Source organism: Stegodyphus dumicola, chromosome X2 (genome assembly GCF_044657685.1).
Source record: "Stegodyphus dumicola isolate Sdum_Otavi_A_Nest chromosome X2, ASM4465768v1".
Taxonomy (NCBI): domain Eukaryota; kingdom Metazoa; phylum Arthropoda; class Arachnida; order Araneae; family Eresidae; genus Stegodyphus; species Stegodyphus dumicola.
Genome location: NC_140781.1, coordinates 116,902,327 through 116,922,030, shown reverse-complemented (window position 1 = coordinate 116,922,030; position 19,704 = coordinate 116,902,327). Strand labels below are relative to the sequence as shown.

Below are 19,704 nucleotides of genomic sequence, written 5' to 3'. Positions count from 1 at the left end.
GGAAAACGAGCGACCAACCGCACCGACGACGAGACGTGACTGTGTGTCGCCGAAAACCACCTTCGGTTACAGTTAGTAATAACGGCGCGCGGTTGGCGATTACAACACATGTTTACAGAGTTGCCACAGAATAAACTTTCAGTGGTATACTTGAAGTATGTTTGTACTATTTTCCTAAATGCATAGCATCACAATAAAATTTAAAATAATTCATTTCCATCTTAATAATTTTTCTGACATACTCAAAATGGCAAAGTAGATTAATAAAGATATTAATAAGCCTTACCAACACAGCGATATGAGCCAATGGTGTTCACACAAAATGTGCCATGCTTGCATGCAGATAAGCTTAGATCGATACATTCGTTCAGATCTGGAAAAAAATGCAGTTTAAACAAGTACATTAATTTTACAGTTTGGGTTTAAGTATTGGTTAATGAAAAGATACAACAGAAAGTAGTTATACAATAAGTTAATTTGATGCAGACATTTGGCATGATGAATCGCATAAAAATTACAAATTAACAAGTAAGAAGCAAAATATTCATAAAATAAAGTTTAATCACATAAAAATATATTACTTCATTATGTAAGTACTTTTCATAGTTTTAGTAAATATGAAACTTACTAATAAAAAAATAATAGACATTATAGAGGGGGAAATATACTTACCCTCAGTTTTCACTCTAATATATCAATATTTTAAAAATAGTTGGTGGGCAACAAAAATTTCAAGAATACTCTTGTTTATGCAGAGAAGACAATAAGAACAGAAATAAAACAAAAAAAAAAAAAAAAAAAAGAAGGGATAAAAATGTAAAATGTTAGAACTACTTTTTAAAACTGATTCTATTATGGCATACGCACACAGCAACTACAAACGATTTAAGCTGTAGATTTACAAACTGCAAATAATTTGGATTTCATAGATAATACTGAGTTCTTTTATTCAGTGAAAAATTTATTTAACGAGAAAAAAACTGGGCTTTAAATGAAGGATGGGTGCATGACTTTCCAGAAGAAATGTAATATCTAAAGACTGGTCAGTGCTTGAAAGCTGACATGATTTACCAGATTTACACACATATTCTCCCCCTAACATTTTTAGCACAAGGTTCTGTAACTTTCTTAAATATTCATTTATTTTTTTCTTTTCCTTGAGGCTTTCATAAAGTGAGCTACCCTAAATTTTTATATGGATTTGTCCCTGTAGTGGTCATTTACACCTTAGTTTCATTTTATTAATTGATTTCCTCATGGATTCTGGATGTATTACTCATTTTATTACAATTTATCACCAATCTAAAATTAATTGCAAGAGTATATCAAATTTTATTTATCTAAATATTTGTTATAATATGTTACTGTTTGAATGCTTTACTTATTACACTTATACCACTGCTTTTGGTCATATTCTTATGAATGAAAAAGCCATTAATAGCTAAGCATAACAGGATAAACAGAACCAAACAATTCTAACTATCCATATTATTTGGGACTACAGCACCATCCAAGAAATTTGCAAATGCAGCTCTTTTCCTTTATTTATTTTTAAAAGGCCAAATATGAATTTACAGTACATATGAGAATTTTATTTTTCACTCAACCTACAACATTTAGGTAATTTTTAAAGAAGTAATAAAGCAAATTCTAAATTTGTCTTTATATCACTGACATTCCAACTCTATTTTTCTCTTTTAGCTCTTCCTCAGTCTATTAAAAATATAAACTGCACCCTTGACAAACATGATAACATATATTTCTTCTTCACTGGTGTAGTAATTAAAAATACTACAATCTGCACTAAAGCATGCCTTCCCCCCAAAAAATCCACTCATATGCATTTAGATAAAACAGCATTTCATTTCTACAGCAGCTTTGTCAAGACAGGGAAAAACAGGCTTAATGAGAGAAGGAAAAACTTTTAAGTTTTCTAGCATCCTAGTAACTGTTTCATACACACAAGTAATTTAAGCACTAGCACAATTTATTTAACATACACAAGAAGCAATTTATCTAATATATGCATACAGCAGCAATTAATCTAATATATAAAGAAGCAACACATCAGCAGAAAAACATACATCACACGCAGATTAGAAATTTTTCAGCGGTCACCATTTCTTAAGTTCTGTTTTCCTGCCTGTACATAATAACTGGCAACAAACCACACTTTTTAAAGCCCAAACTATACCAATGCCATTTTCTCTAGCTTACCGAGACTGTTATAAAAATGGAATACCCTAAAAAAGTTCTCATGTGCATAAGTTGATAACAAAAAACAGCTGCCTTCAACTAGTTATTAATGAACACAAAAACTCTTTGACAAACCTAAAATTGGTAATCTCAGCATTTGTTTGTAAAAAAGCATTTATTATGGTTGAGTAATAATTTATGCAGTAAACATAGAAGAACCTTATGGAATATGTAAAGTATGTTTTCCTTCTCTCATTAAGCCTGTTTTCTTATTTAAGTTTAAATTCTAAATACTTTCCTGGTGATGTCTTATATGTTAGAAAAATTGCATACTGGGTGCTTATGTAGTAGATTGAATCAAAACATATCTGGCAATACCATAAGTTGCAATGCTTAGCCCATGAATAGCCCAATGACATATTAAGATGATAAAAAGGCAAAAGTTGTGAGATTGCATGATATAAATCAGGAGCAGTGTAATCTTTTACATTTATGGAACATTTGAGCGGCACAAAATCTAAATCTGGCAGTGGTACTGTATGCATGCTCATCAGGAGAGCTGCTCTCTTATGACAATCTACTCAAATCAAATGCATTGTTAATCATGATAAATAATAATGTATGCTGAAATGCTACTGATAAACAATGAACTGAATTACTGACTTATGAGAATCATTGAATTAAATGAGATGAATGCATATAACATGTTTTTGGCTTACAATAAACTATTTTTACTGCAAATCAATCAGGATATCGCATAGATTCATCTATATTCTATATTGACTGCACTTATAATATAAAACTGGCCAATTTATGTATTTAAATTAGTACAAAAAATTTAAATGTAGAAATAAATTAATGCTAAGCTTCGTGGACTAAATTAGGATTTGGGAGGTGGAAATTCTGAAAACATCACAGTGAACTTTTTTAGTTGAACCCAAAACACATTTATTACAATGCATAGTTCTGGCAGACATACAACACAAAATTTAAAGCAATTACTCAATATTCTAGATAACATGAAATGGTTTTAAAAATTTATTTCTATAAGTTATGAACCTCACAATCTCACATTATTTTACATATAAATACAGTTATACCACTGTAGCATTAATCACACACCTATCCATCTAGTTATAAAATAGCACATGAAATACATTTAATTTCATAACTTTCTGCCGACAAAATAGAAGTTCTGCTTAATGTAAATGCATGGAAAATCAATCTGCAACTGATTAACTTGACCACTGAAATTGAGATTTTTATCACTAAGTTAATCCTTCAGTGAAACAAAATTCTTTTGACTTTTTCTTTCGACTTCTGACTTTTCTTATATTTATTCTATTTCATTATTTAACATTTGTTATGTAACTTGGCAGTTTTCACTGGTCAGCCAATGCAAGACCACAAGCAAGATTCTTATGTGTTTACAGCTAAGTCTCTATAGGCATTTCTAATTTTGTCATACATATATATAAATGCAATTAATAATTAACAAAATATTTAAATCACTCAGATACAAAATACTCAGCTTATTCACGCAAAGATGATGTCATTAATGCATGATCACATTCAAAATCTGTTGATATATAGCAACTAAATACTATATTTACATATGCATGCTTTTTTCTGCAGCTTTTAAAGATGCAATTTTGAAACTCCTGATTTATGGCAGTAACATATAACATGGAAGTAAAAATAATAATGATGAAACCAGTAACTGTTATGAACAAATATTTATAAGCATAGCCAATTATCATGTTAATCCTAGAAACTTATTTTTAATCTGCTAAGTTACCCCTGCAACCTTCTCTAAATAATAGTAAACAGAGCCTAATTGTCCCTTTTAAACTCTCAAGCAATAATATTAAAAGTAAGAGGGGATAACTACGAGTACATTATGAAACCATAAACTCTTAAATTTGAGTTAAATGAATTACAATAAAGTTTACCATTAATAAACCACTTACGCAACATGCAGCTTATCAGAAATATGAAGAAAATTTCCCCATTGTAAAACATATTTAAAAATATGTTTCATATTTTATGTAAACATAAAATATGAAATCTTTATATATATCCTGTCAGAACAATCTGATCCCAAATCAAATATTAAAGTCAGATTTTTAAGTATTAGGCCTTACTAAAATTACGAAAATTAATAAAAATAAGATTTTTAACTCTCCTTAATTTATTAAGTTAAAAATTAAATGAACTCAAACATATTTAATTTGCCCAGTTTTATAAACTTTTACAAATTTTGTATGCATACCAGTGCACTTATACTGCATGCAGACAATCCAAAATTTTCATACCAATACAACCAAGATCAACAGAATACTGGTAGCCATCAACGCAAACTTCACATCCTTTTGGTCCAGCTTTCCGACAATGGCCTTTACATGATTTATCACACTTTGAACACTGCCAAGAAGTACCACTAGAAGTATCATTATAATATCCAACTTTGCACTGATCGCAAAATTCTCCAGTATATCCAATGTCGCAACGACACTGTCCTGAACCTTTTCTAGTTCCAGCACCCTAGATTATAAAAATGCATACAATGTCAGAAGTTGTCAGTTACTGTGAAGCATTATGAATTTAGAATGAGTATATTAGTTTAAACAAAAAAAAAATAAATAAATAAATAAAAATAATAAAATAAAGTTGATAAAACTTTACAATAGAAATATTGTATTTAATATATTTTGGTATCTCATTCAGAGAAAAATGCACATGAATTAAAAATAAATGCTTTCAATGGTTGTTGTCATACATTTTAAATTGTTATGCAGTTTTTAATGCTGTAGTTGAAATTTCCTTACCAAGCATTTATTTACACATTTAGTACCCACAACATGCTGCAATGAACTGCTTTGCATTTATTACATTACTGGAACCCAAAAATGACACAGTAATTCAAATCAAAAGTGTGTCTAGCTATGATTTCATTGCTCATACGAAGTAGAGAAAAGTCATGCCATTCAAAGGCAAAAATTGAATTGCTTGATATATACTATATACTTTCAAGCATTTAGTTTGTTAACCCCTTCACGCTGGGTAGCGAAAAAGCACGCTTATTGCGGAGGCCGGCAGTGTCTTACGCGAGCGTCTGTCCAGGGCCAGGGGCTTTTTTGCTATTAAGCCTAAATCCATGAAATTTTTGAAGTATCAACACATTGTTTAATAATGCCCTATAGAGTATTTAAATGGCTTATGCTTTTTAGATATTTTTATATATACTTTAATTACCTTATTTCTTGTTTAAATGCCTATTTTACAGATTTTATTTTCATTACTCACCATTTTATGACTCTTAACATTATACATCTGAAAACCAAATATATTACTTAAAATTCTCTTTTCGTATGAAAAATTTGGAAACAGGGATCTACACACAGTCCTACGTTACAACCATTGCACTTGTAATAACTCATTTGCCATTTTGGAGGATTTTTCCAGGAATGTGAACAAACGAAGTATCGTCGTCTCATTTTCTTATCAGTCTCTTCTGAACAAAGTTTTGGAAAATGTCTTTCAGTTAATCTTCAGAATCAATATCAGAATATCAGAATTTCAGAATCAATATCTGAAATATTTTGCATCATTTCTGCTATTTCATGCTCTGTTAAACATTTTCTACGCTTCGACATTGCAACAGTAAACACAGAAAGAATTCATGTCTAACAAGATCTAATTATTTTCTAAAAACTGAACTGGAAACCGAAATACCCAATGCTTTAGCAAAAATAAAACTTCTCTACTTACAATAAACAACTACCACATGCGAATTTAAAGAGACGTCATAAATCACACAATTCGGAAAAATTCATTTCTCCTTTTGTTTATATAATCAAAAACACGTGTATGTGAGTCAAGCTTCTCTCACTTTGAGTAGGTCTAATGTACATGTATCTGAAACCATATGGACATACAGTGCCATCTTGTGGCAGAAATTATAGTTTTTAAAACGTTCCAGGACACTGGCACAAATACGTGACAGTCGGGGCTGAACGGGAAAACGCTCTGGCACGCCTGCGTGTCGGCTGGGAAGTGAGTGTGTTTGTTGCTGGCATGTAGACGTGACAGTTGACGGGTTAAAAAACTTTTCATTTCTAACGTACAGTGACGATAATATATATAACATCTACAGCATTTCGTATTCTATAGAATATTATAGATGTATGTGCCAATAATTCATCTTGCAAACAAAAAATGTAAAACTATGACATAGATGAATAAAATTCAGCATGCATGTAATAATGTTAATCTCTGTTTATGTTGAAAATAATCTTGTCAATAATTTGCTTATTAACTGTTCAGTTTCATTTAGACTGAACAGTTAAGTAATTTATATGGATCTGGATCTGCATGAGGTGTTGCAGCTTAAACCCTACTGAACTGTCAACAGCACTGTTCAGACAGGCATATCTAACAACTAGTTAGATTACATTGGATAGCAAACAAACATTTCTATACAGTATCATTTAACATGGAACAAAACATTATAAATTGCAGGCTCAGTTTGATTTCACTCTATTTCCTATTTGATCAGAGTTATCTGCCAAAGAAATGATAAGAGAGGAAGGCCTTTTTATTTATGATGAGCACAAATTTGAATTAAAAAAAAAAATCTCGAACTTTTCACTAGTTCCTTTAGAAAGGTGTTAAAGCTTTCATGATTGGATACATAAGTCTGCATACAAGTAATATGTTCAGCCACTGGACACATATGTATATCTTTTTATAACCAACTTCTGTACACTGAAGATGACTATATTTTGCAGTGAATGACCATTCGTTATAACTTCAAAGCAGGAAAATTTATCTACTTTTTAATGCAAAACTTAAAAATCATATTAGCAAATACAGTCAAAAGTCGTTAATCCGGACTCATTGGGACTTCGGCGATTCCGGATTATCGATTTTTCCGGATTATAGATCATTAGTTTAAATCTGGTAAGATGGCATGCAGAAATTATGAAATTAAAAATATGAAACCATAATTTATGAAATAAAGAACAATTATGATCTAAAGGGTATCAAAATTTACAAAAAAAAGCTTAATATTTATTTGTTTACTTTATTAAACATTTCTTTCAATGTAAGTTGTTTAAGTTAGTTCGTTTTATGTGATAATACTTTCTCTTTAATTCTATAAACAGACATAATTTCTTCTTCAGTTACAAAGTTCCGCTGTTCAAGTCCTATAATTGCTGTGTCGAGAATACTGACTAATTTGTCAATCAAAATTTTTTCGTTTTCAATAACTTCTGTCACTTTCTTCGCTATCGGAAGCGAATTATAATGACGAGGCATTTAATTTAAATCATATCAAATACGAAGCATATCGAGATGAAATACAACATTTACATTAGTAAGCAATTATAAGCCAAATAAAATAAAAACATCTGCCCTGAAGATAAGGATAGTGCTAACAGATCAACTTCCAATTCATTGTGCGCCGCAGCGTTCGCCCCCCCCCACACACACACACCACAGAGCAGCGTGAAATTGATAAACAGATTTCGGAATGGTTAGAGAAACAAAGGATATGCCTTTATCCATTTTTTGCAGCAATTCCACTTTTTGTTTAATGGACTTCGAAACATATTTTCGCTTTGTAGATCCTTTACATATTAGTAAATATATATCGGAAATTCTATTTGACATAATCGAAAGTTCAAGCTTACTTTTATAAAATTGCTCTAACAGTCTGCAAAAAACAATAAGCCGGATCAAATTCGAAGATTAAGGAACAACGCAATCTGCAACATTAACTGAATTAGATCATTTTAGCTTAGCTTATACCATTCGTTATACATTAAATGCACATGTGTAAACGTATTATGCACATGTGCACACGCATATTCGCAGCCGTATAGGTCTTGCATCAGCGTCTATGCGTCAACGTGACACATGCACAGAAAGTTTGTAGCTTTGAGGTCAGGATTATAGATCATTTCGGATTATAGGTGTCCGAATTAACGACTTTTGACTGTAGTAATAAAATATTAATGCTAACACTATTTACACTTTTTCAGAAATATATAATGTCAAATGGCTAGACCAGCTTTTTTTATATGACTGTTGAAAACAGAGATATGGGAATACATGCCACATAAAAATAATCATACTGGAAAATCAAAATACGTTAAGATGTTAAGTTTATTTAGCACAAAAGAAAAGCACATAACAAAGTACTTACTTAAATATTATATGAGCCTTCTACATAAAGAAAACTGTTTTAGCAAGTACCACATAAAAATATAACAAATAAAATAATACACATTTAAAAAAAAAAAGAAGACTGCATTTTACTAAAAAAAGTTTTATTTAAAAAAAACCTCTACTTTACTTCTTTTACTTAAAAAAAGGCTAATACTTTTGTTAAGAGTTAAATGGATTTGGCAAAAGCAAAACATGTCATGCTGCAGCCTCTGTTTACTACTGAATTATCATACTGATGTTTTCATCATCTGGGTGAAACCTACTCCCATGCAAAATTTGTTATCTTGCAAAGGGTTTTCAGCAGTTTTTCAGCTGACTTAAATGCATGTTTGTGTCACTAATGACCTGAATGAGATCGTTCGAAGGAAAAAAAAACTATGAACTTAATTTGTTGGTTGGAGTTCACTTTTCATCCTCTAATGTTTAAAATGGAAGCCACTGTCCTAAGAAAATTAATTTGATTATTAGCTTATATAGGGATATTATCATCATCTAAAATACAAATTTAGATAAAACACTGACCTTACAATGACCATGCCCACTACATGAATTAATCAAGCCACCACTACATGGTTTACAGTCTGGTCCATAATGATTTTCAGGACAGCACACTAGAATTTTTAAAAAAATAAATACATACACTATAATAATTAAGCAAACTTTTTAAATGTAAGAGGAACTATCTTTTTAGGAACAAAGAAAATTAAATTAGACTAAAACTACCACTAACACAAAAACTGCTTCTGCCTTTAACAATATTGTACGCAGCAGAAAAAAAAAAAAAAAAAAAAGGATAGTTTTGAAGAAAACACGCATCAAAAAAATTACCTCCTCCCAAATAAATATTATGTATAAATTTCACATACACTAAATAATGCTTACTGATCAAGTGACACATAGTTTTGTTATTTGCAAGCAAGTTTCCAGATTAATTTACGCTATCTATAATAATTGTATCATTAAATATGCTAATATAGATTATTAAGAAGTCCATTTACTTTTTTTAATTAGTTTATTGAGTAATTATTGTTATAATTAGAAAACTAAAGATCTAAAATGATTCTAAATGGTGCCACTGTGAGAACAAGTTATTTGCGAAGCCCCGCACATTTTGTGGAATTTTATTTTTCTATACGATAAATACCTTTATGCTGTAGTTTGAGGTCTGAAGCTTCGGTCTGGTTATCTAGTTGGGAAGGGAGAGAATTAAAACATGTTTATTATTAACATTCCTCTCTTCAAAAAGTGCCATTTGATTCAGCATCCTATTCTGGTACAGAAATCGCTGCATACACAAAATGGTGCTTATGAACTAGAAATCTGATGCCATTAACTGAAAATAATTTTCTTATCATTACATAACCACTGTCATGTTTTACACAGAGAAATATTAAAGGTTATTTCCCTCTGTATGATGCAAGTACTTCTGCTATTTCATGAAACCTAATTTTAAAAAACTGAATTTACATATTATATGTACATTTGCTATTAAACAAACTCTTAAACTCTCAAACATTATTTACAGGTTCATTTCGTGCATTTCTTAGCTAGGTGGACATTCCATGAACTAAACATTTTTGATTGAGACAACATTCAAATTTTTCTGCATCTTACAATTTCAACAAGTCAGATACATTAAATAATTTGTTTTTATTCAATTCATTAGTAAGTTGCTATAAAACATGTACTGAAAACATAAGCCTCCAAAATTTGGGCTGTATCACGTGTTTTAACTTTTGTTAATTGATTCCAATGTATTGTTTAGCATTGAATCTGAAAATTACCCTCATTTTATCTCATCACATGAGGGTTTTTCAGAAATTCCAACAATTGAAACCTGCAAAAGTTGAAAAACTGTGAAAATGTGTGAGATTTTAAAATAAACTTTAAATGTATTCTCCTTACAATTTATTCTTTTTTAGCTGACAGTAAGACAATGTATGTAAAATACACAATTTTATTACATATGCTGAAGTTTCCATGGACTACTCATGCTCTATTTCATGCTTTTCCTTCTACATTCTTGATGGGGTTCATCTCAATTAATATCCAGCAATAGTCCACCATCACTGAAGTAATTAATTTTCTCTGAAACCTCATTCCATCTCTTTAACATCTTGATAAAATCTCTCACCCATTTCTTCATTAATAGCATCCAGATTTTCAGGAAAACAGTCAAATTGTTATAAAATGTTAACTTAGGAAGTGAACCTTTAACATCTTCACCGTTACTGACATGATGACAGATAGATCAAAATGGCACCACTTCATATGCTGATGTTGCTCTGAGACACTGGTCAACTAACCATGAGTGATATGCTATATTTTTTAGTGTGACACTGAAATTTCATATAAAAGGTTGTTTAGACATGTTAGTGAAGTATTGTTTTTTTACGTGCATAGTTTCAAAATTTTGTGTTTGCACTTTTTATATGCATTTTTAAAAATGGCAGGTTGTACAAGTCTGGCAGAACCTTCACAGTCCAAGAAAAGGAAAGTAAACAAAAATAAATTATTGCTGCTGAAATATTAGAATTATTAGAAAAGAACGACTTTTCCGATTATGACAGCACAGATAAAGAAGACTACAGCTGGGTTTCTCCAAGAAAATAAGAAGGTGATGATGATACTGCAGTGGACACCATAGAAATGTTGTATTCCAAGATGGAAGACAACAATGCACTTACACAATTACCAAAAGTTATGCACAGACCACACATGAGTGTACAGACAATCAGAATATTGCTTGAACTGCTGTGAAATACACTATAAATGATAATATAGTCTTGCAGTACTATCTTCTCCATAACCAACATTTTGTTTAAACTAAGTCTATAATTGTGTTCTTTTCATGCTTTTCTACGACATCAATTATGTACTATATATAATTTGCTACATTATATAATCTTTAGAGTTGAGCATCCAGCATGTAGATAAATGCATATTTTTAAAATTTTTTATTTTGCATCAGTATTTTGAAATAGTAGAAATAATTCAACAAAGCCAATGTTTGTATTTTGTGCTTATTATTTGAAAAGAATTTCTATATTTTTTCATAAATGTAACTACTCATTATACAACTGTATGTTTTATTTTCTTTAAACAGTGGCCTTATGCAATATGTCAATAATTTATTAGAATAATGATCAGACACGCTCCAGCATTAGAGACACATGGATAATATTAGATCATACAAAAAAGTCTTCGTGCTTTTTTGGTACATTTTTTGAACAAAACTTTTCTTTATTGAAAATCAATTTTAATCAACTACATATTGACCTTTATTATATATGACTTTTGGCCATTTTTCGGGTAGCTTCATAATTCCATTAGTGTAGAACTTCTGTGGTTTATCATCGAAAAACTTGGCCAAGTGATTTTCAGTGGCACTTCAAGTCAGAGAACTTTTTTACCATCAAAAGAATTTTGCAGAGACTAAAACAAATGGTAGTCAGATGGTGCAAATTCCGGGCTATATGGTGGGTGCATCAAAACTTTCCAACCAAGTTCCGTCAATTTGTTCCGAGTCATCAAAAATGCGTGTAGCCGCACATTGTCATGATGGAACACAAATCCCTTCCTGTTGGCCAAGTCTGGCCGTTCTTTCTGGACTCCTTCATTCAAACGGTCAACTTGTGTACACTTGACTGGTTGAATTGATGGTTTTGCCAGGTTGCAACAGCTCATAATAGACAAGTCCCTTCTAATCTCGACATCGAAATTTCAGGAATGGAATCAAGCAAACCACTGCTGGGTCCTTCGTTCACTCAGAGCATTCTCACCGTATACTTCACAAATTTTTCGGCATGCTTTTGAAGCGTTTTTACCTTTTTTATACTAAAAAAGCATTACATACCATATTTCTTCAGATATTTCACTCATTTTCAAATCAACATAACTTTTGACACGAGCAACAAATTAGAGAGCAACGGAAGCTGAATGTCACCTTTTAAGCACATGTTCATTTGAGACAACCGGGTGAGTGCTGCTGGATATCAATACCATATAGTGGCAAAAAAGCACGGACACTTTTTAAATGACCTAATAAATTGAACTTGATATGCCACTGAGCATTGGGGAAAAAATTACCCTAAACATGAAAATAAAATGCAGTTCTAATTTCCTAGAAACATTCGTCATAACTGTCTGTTAGTAGTTCCTTTACTACTAAAATAACATTAACATTTGTAATCATTAAAAGACTATTTTGTAATCCAGCTTCTAATGATGAAAATATTTTCACTGCTAGTGAATGCAAGGTCATGGAACAGCCTAAATTTTTGTTTTCCAACTGCATGTTTTCAGCAACTGACTGGATCTTTCTTACTACCTGGAATTGTCTGTATCTTTCTTATTGCCGTGAAACTTTGTTACTATGTCTTTAAAGGTTCCTCCAGGCTTTTTTATCCACAACATCTATTTGCTTCTCAGAATTACCATCTTCAAAAAGTTTTCTAATGTCAGAGCCATTAAAGACACCCTCCTTTAGTTTGGCAGTTGATAATGCTGGAAATTTGCCACAGATGTATTTAAAATATCCATTCATTCATTGTTTTGTATTACAATTGCAAGCACTTGCAACAATTTTGTGTGACACTGTCTAAAATCGTAAGAAACTTGACTTTGTGTGTACAACTATTTAAATTTTTGATTTAAAAAAAATGGAAGTTCAACAGAATAGAAGTATTCTACTTTTAAGTTTCATACTAATTCTTATACAATATTTTACACTAAATACATATTAAAGAGCAAAACTAAAATTTGTTTGATACAAGTTAAACTGTACCTGTCAAAATATTTCTAAGCCCTAGGTGCTGATGAAAATGAAAATGAAAATTTACACATTAACATATACGTGCTTTCGACTGTTCATACAGAAGTGCAATATCAATCAACCATAAATATGCTAAATTGCTGGCTGTTAAGATCAATGAGTGCAAAGCAGCATATCAAATTTGAATTGTAAAAAGGTTTCAACCACAACTGTAGCTTCTGCTACAAGCATATCATAAAAAACAACTCACACCAGTCTCTAACATGTTAGGAGTGATATGAATTGAAGTAAATGCTACTTTGTATAAGGGTATGGCATCAGTTTTTAAGATCTTATAATTAAATGCTTTAATATAAATAAGAAATGAAGCTCATTTTCTGTTATTGATTACAACTTGGAAATTATAAATCTACCAATAGTAGTGACCCAGAGAATCACAGAATGCAAATTTATGTAGCAAGCACAACAAAAATCTCATATCATGGTTTTTCCAAATTCTGACACACTTCTCGTTTTTCATTAAATTACAAAAATTATGCTGCATGATGAATTGTCCCATACATTTGAGAAGTTTCACAAAAGTCAGCACCAGCTTAAGGATTCATGGGGCTTGTAAAGCTGTGATTCTATGCATCTTTGTACATCCAGCTCACATGAAAATTAAAAAAAAAAAAAAATGCTTTTTTCTATATTCACGCGAGCTGATCTACTCTGTTTCTTTCAAACCAAAACATAGAATCTTACTTGCCAGCACACACACGGGGGGGGGGGGGGCTACCAAAGGAAATATACAAGAAACACTCAATTCATGAGAATATTTTTTTCTTACTTGATAATATTAGTATGTGGAATTCTTTCACGATCTTATCTGTCTTCATATAACCCGATGTATACAGGATGTTATACTCTTTTCCTCCCACCACTCATCAGCTTTCTTCTATATTTAATCAGCTTTTCAATCCTGTTTTACTAAAGTTATCTTAAAATTGTACAGTTTTATGTAGATCATGAAAACAAGAAAAGCTTTAAATTCAACAATTACTGCACACCACATGCATTAGTATGACAAACTGGTAAAGCAGAACAATAATACTTATGTTTTTATGACTTTGATTCCATTATATTTATTTTCCTTTCCTTTTCAGCTTTTAATGCATTATCCCTTGAAAGTGATAACATTGACAATGCTTTGCTGATTATTTAATTCAAAGATAACTGCAATTTATTCCAGCAGATGTAACAGAGGTAACAGTGAAATTTCATTAATGTTTTTAACTTTGAGAACTTTTATCGTGAGCTCTACATTGCTGGCAATAGATAATATTCTCAATTCGTAGATAGAATGCAACATCAAAAACTCACATCTAGAGATATCACATAAAATGTTAAATCCAGAAGTTGAATGATTTAATATCTGTTTATTTTACATTTCACAGAATTAATATTTTGCACATAACTGTGAGGACAAGAAATGGGTTTGGTAGTTGTAATATCATTAACCCCTTACTTGTCCCACAATTTTGACAAAATTTGTTCAAAAATCATCAAATTCTTTTTTTTTTAATGTTTTTATAAAATTTTAAATTGATTCATATAAAAACACTATATTTTCCCTTAAATTTAATAGATTTAAAACATAAAAAAATTTGTATTAACTTATTTTACCTTATATTTGTCTTTCCTCACACACTTATGCTAGGCTTTTAAATTATATACACTATTATCTGCAAATGATGATGCTTTTATTCAATATCAATTACAGCTATAATACTTTTTCAAAAATTTAATAATTTTTCTGGGTATGATAAAGTTTGAAGCATGGTGTGCAGAATCCTATAATACAAGTTTTTCAATACTACTTCATTTCTCTCCTAATTCGTTTCCAATTTGCATTTTCTCTTGAATGAACACACGTTACAGGGTTTTCTTGGCATGGCTTTCTTTTTTTTTTTCATAGGTGGTGTAAATTTGAAAAAATGGCATTCAAATAAATGACTTGATGGCGCTTCATTTGATGGACAACCTCGTCTTGAAAAATGGATAAAAGAAATATATTTATCAATTATTTCATAGATTAAATCCGGTCTAAATTTTAAATGTGATTTTTTCCACCTTTTTTTATAAACTCGAAAAGCATTGAAAAAAGCTTATTTTAAAAGAGGAAAGAATCTTTTTTTAATAATATTTTTCTCATCATTTCTTGCTCCTTGATAACCAAAAGATACTGATCTACAAGATCAACAGGTTCCATTGTTTAATTGTAGTTCATTACGACCTTTGGTTTTGTTTTCAACTTTTTACAGTAAGTCTTTACCTCAATAGTCCCATAATCATGAGATGATCATAACATCGTTACTTTCTTTTTGTCCTTCCATTTCAGAGTGAGGATTTTTCCTTATCTAAACAATATAACTTCATCAGATTTTAATTGTTTACTTTCCTTGTACGAAGTAAAAAGGAAATACTGTAATCGCGAAAAAATTTCAGGTATCATATTTCAACAAAAATATCCATTTTGATAACTATTGAATGCAATTTAATGATGTTTTGTGTGACATCTGTACAAAAGGACAGAATAAAGAACTCTTCCCCCCCCCCAAAAAAAAATTATAAAACTGATTTAAAATTAATTCTGAAGAGAATTGTTCATGTTATCTGTGTGTATGTACGTACATATCTCGCATAACTCAAACACGAGTAGCCTCAGAACTTTGAAATTTTGTATATAGGACTGCTATAACATGTAGATGTGCACCTCCTATTTTGGTTGCAATCGGCCACACTAAAAGTACATAAATATATATATATATATATCTACTCTGTTACACAGCTCAGTGAGCTCAGTTTCTTTATTCTTATAATGTTTGTAAATTGTGCATTTTTTGCTTTAAAAATGATTGAATTATGTTGTTCTGCTTAAGATTTTCATGCCTTTAGTTAACCTGCATGCAATAGTTGCGGGTTTATCAGCAATTTAGAATTTTTTAAAGTGCGGTTAAGACTAATTTTTGATTACCATGGCAGCATGTTTGTTTACATTTTAAACTTAAACAGATAATTGGATTTGATGCCAATCTACAGAAACTAAGCTTCGCAACAACAAAGTAACGTCTTCTATTATTATTGTGAATTAAATCATGCTTAATTCCTTCTGGAATTATCATTTAAGTTATTAGCTTGCTTTTGTGTAGAAACTGTAATTTTAATTGTAAAAATTGTTTTAACTGTACTTTTGTGTTTTGTGTTTTTCTATACCTTTCACACTTTAATGAAAATATTTTGAATTTTTATGTATTTTTGCCTTCTCGTGAAGTGAGAACTGAATTAATTAGTAGTGCATGTGCATTAGGTAAGTGGCGCTGAATCATTTGCGAAAAACTGTTTCTTTGTTATTTGTTTAATTTCTTTTATACATCATTTTAGATTTATTATAAATAGATTTATTATAATTTATTGAATAGAACTTGTGATAATTCTTCAGATGATATAATTTTAATGCACTCCGAGTTATAAAATGAATGAGATGTAATGCTGTTAAGTGAACCTAGAGCCAAAGTGTCGCTACGGTAAATAAATATAGTGAACTTTAAAGAGTGCATTTATTCTATTGTGGTTTATGTACTATCCACAAAGTAGATTTAATTCAAAATTCGTTAACTGTTATTCAATATGTTTTAATGAAATGCAGGAAAATTGTATATAATTTAATATTCTGTTCAAGGAAGTCATGTAGTGTACACATCAGACTTTTTATTTTAGAGTTTTAAAAGAAAATCCTTTTTATTTTGTCTTACAGTTCCAACCACATCTGTTTAATAACTCAAAAGGATATCACATAATTCTGATGAAGTATAATAATTATCTAGAGTGATGCAGTAGCCTTGTTTCAATAATGGCAAATATCAAAGTCATAACAGCTTGTGAAGGTACCGATCTATCTATCCATATTTTTGAACTACTGCACGGTTAATTGAAGAACACTGTTGAATTTAGGATGAAGTAACATTTCCAGTATGTATAATAAATGATCAAACATAACCAGAACTAGTTTCACTTAGCATTTGCTTTCATACCAAATTTTGCTTTTTTCAAGGGTATATATTGGCGCCAGGATAAACATCCTTTGAATAATATCAAAGATTCATCTGTGGTAATATCTCTTTCAGGGGTAATTGCTGTTTGATATACTTTATTCAAATGCACATAGACAGGCCAAATTTGATAGTTTTGGGTTAGGATGACTTACTGGATCTTGAGAATCAATTGTTCACAAAATGCAAGGATTTGTTTAATTTCGGAGCATCGATTATACAATCTTATGGAAAAAAGGAGGTTCTACTGATGTTTTCTTTGTCCAACACATGCTTTCTTCAGATATTTTGTAAAGCTAAAAGTGCATGGAACATATGTATATATGTGGTGATACAGGTTTGCATTCTTTTCTCCTTTTCAGTTTTGGTTTACCAACAGCATTTCCTGATTACTCAGCATAACAATTAAACTCAGTGGTATAACAGCCCTAGTGGGCCACAGCTTGCAGTGACCTGAAATCTACTTTCTTGACCTTGGGCCACAGAGTGTATCAGCATATACCTTGGACAAGTGGTCAGCATGTCGCAGGAATCTCCAAGCAAAATTGGTACTCATTTTATCGACCCACTCAAGGGATGAGTCTAAGTCAACTTTGCTCAGTCCGAAGATCAAACCCTGGACCTGTGGTGCAGCTGTGTGACACGCTAGCCACTTTGCAGCATAACAATTACTTTTTTACAATTATAATTACTACATCATTACTAATAAAATGCTCATAATATTGTGAAATGCCTGAATTGGCTTGAAATATTAACTTTAGACAATAATCTGAGTTTAAAACATGGAGGACAAATATCTGGGACATACAGCTTTGTTCTACTGGCACCCTGGTTAAGTTGCATGGGATTGCTACTGTTTTCACTAGCTTTAAATTCTGATGCTTCAGAACCAATAACATCCGTAGAAAGCTGCCTTCTGAATCATTTTCTGATTCAAGACTTAAATCCTCTTGTTCACTTGAGCTACTCATTTTACAAATACTAAAAGCAAAAAAAAAAAAAAAAAAAATGATCAGCACTGAAACTGAATCCTTTCAAAACATGTTCTAATGGAAAAAGTATTCAACATCTACATACTAATGTTGCACAGTCAAATTACAACTACTGTGCTAACATGTGTGAAGTAGCTGTGTAAATAAAATTGATATGAGCATAATGAAAATTGGAATTCCCATGACTTTTTATTGTCAAAGCACAAGCCGTGAGAGATATTGGCATGATGAAAATTGGAATTCTCATGCTTAATTGCCAAAGCACAAACCGTGTGAGATATGAGCACAGTAACACTTATTTAAATCAGCTGCCCATATATATGAAACACATGCAAAATGACTAAGGGGTTAAAAATGGCTGAAATCTGATTTGCATTTCTAAGGCAGTCATTAAAGTGTTGGCTAATTTTAAGATATTTCAATAATACGCTGCCATTAGAATATCATATACAGTAACAAGAGGAGATTTTTCAGTGCACATACGAATAACAGATACCCAAGATGTGTGATGACAATGTCACTTTAATTTTGAAGAGGAAAAACCTTTAATCTGGCTCTCATACATGAGAATGTTTACATCAATGTTTCCCAGCCTTTTTGTGCTATGCCCAACCTAAGCCTTTCTAAAATTCTAATGCCCCCTCAATTAAAAACTAAAAAATATAATATGAACTGGAGTACACGTAGACTAAAAATGCATATTTAAATATGTAAGGCTCATTTACCCCACCATAAAAAAACATACTTTTACACCAGACAAATTCTTCTGGAAAATGATGCTTCTAAAATTGAAATTAATAAAAATTACCAACTGAATTAACACGCCATTTATATATCACTTATATTTATTTATAGTATGTATACTTTTTTAAATAACGAGACTTTTACAACAATTTAACAAATGCTTATTTCAAATTAACATCAATAGTGAATGCTGAGCATTGCTGCAAGACACAGCAGGGATCCCCGCACTAAGCATTTTGCGCCATTCAGAACAAATAGCTTGAAATACTTAGTGCCGACCCAGTATAATCAGCAGTTGAACTCTAACACCTAACATTGAAATCATGACTATTAACATGGAGATCGAAGTGACTTATACTGTAAGTTTACCCAGCTCGAGTAGCAACTGAGAGTCACCATACATTTAACTTAAACCCTAGATGAGCCCATTTTCGAATTGCCACCCTGTGGGCGTACGCCCCCACTTTGGAAAACACTGGTTTACATAAGAATATTAACACTGTTGAATTAAACTTTATAGCTCATCCTAGGTAAAAACATCACAACCTCGACAAAACTCCAATTTTCAAAACAATTTCTATTTAATAAATCTCATTTTCTCATATGTATTTTTAATAGCTGTTTCAAAGAATTTCTTAAGTAACAAGAGTAATATGACTAATATATATATATG

The 19,704-nt window shown here is 31.1% G+C and overlaps 1 protein-coding gene across 3 annotated transcripts in view; it reads right to left on the bottom strand.

Moving 5' to 3' along the window:
• Positions 1-19,704, bottom strand: part of LOC118181703 (cysteine-rich with EGF-like domain protein 2) — a 68,037-nt gene that overhangs the window by 9,901 nt on the left and 38,432 nt on the right. For all 3 annotated transcript variants that reach the window (XM_085810130.1, XM_085810128.1, XM_085810129.1), the window contains 3 exons: positions 8,953-9,041; positions 4,512-4,740; positions 287-373 (listed from right to left, as the gene is read on the bottom strand). In XM_085810130.1, coding sequence (XP_085666256.1) covers positions 287-373; positions 4,512-4,740; positions 8,953-9,041 — 405 coding nt within the window. The remainder of the gene's footprint in view (positions 1-286; positions 374-4,511; positions 4,741-8,952; positions 9,042-19,704) is intronic.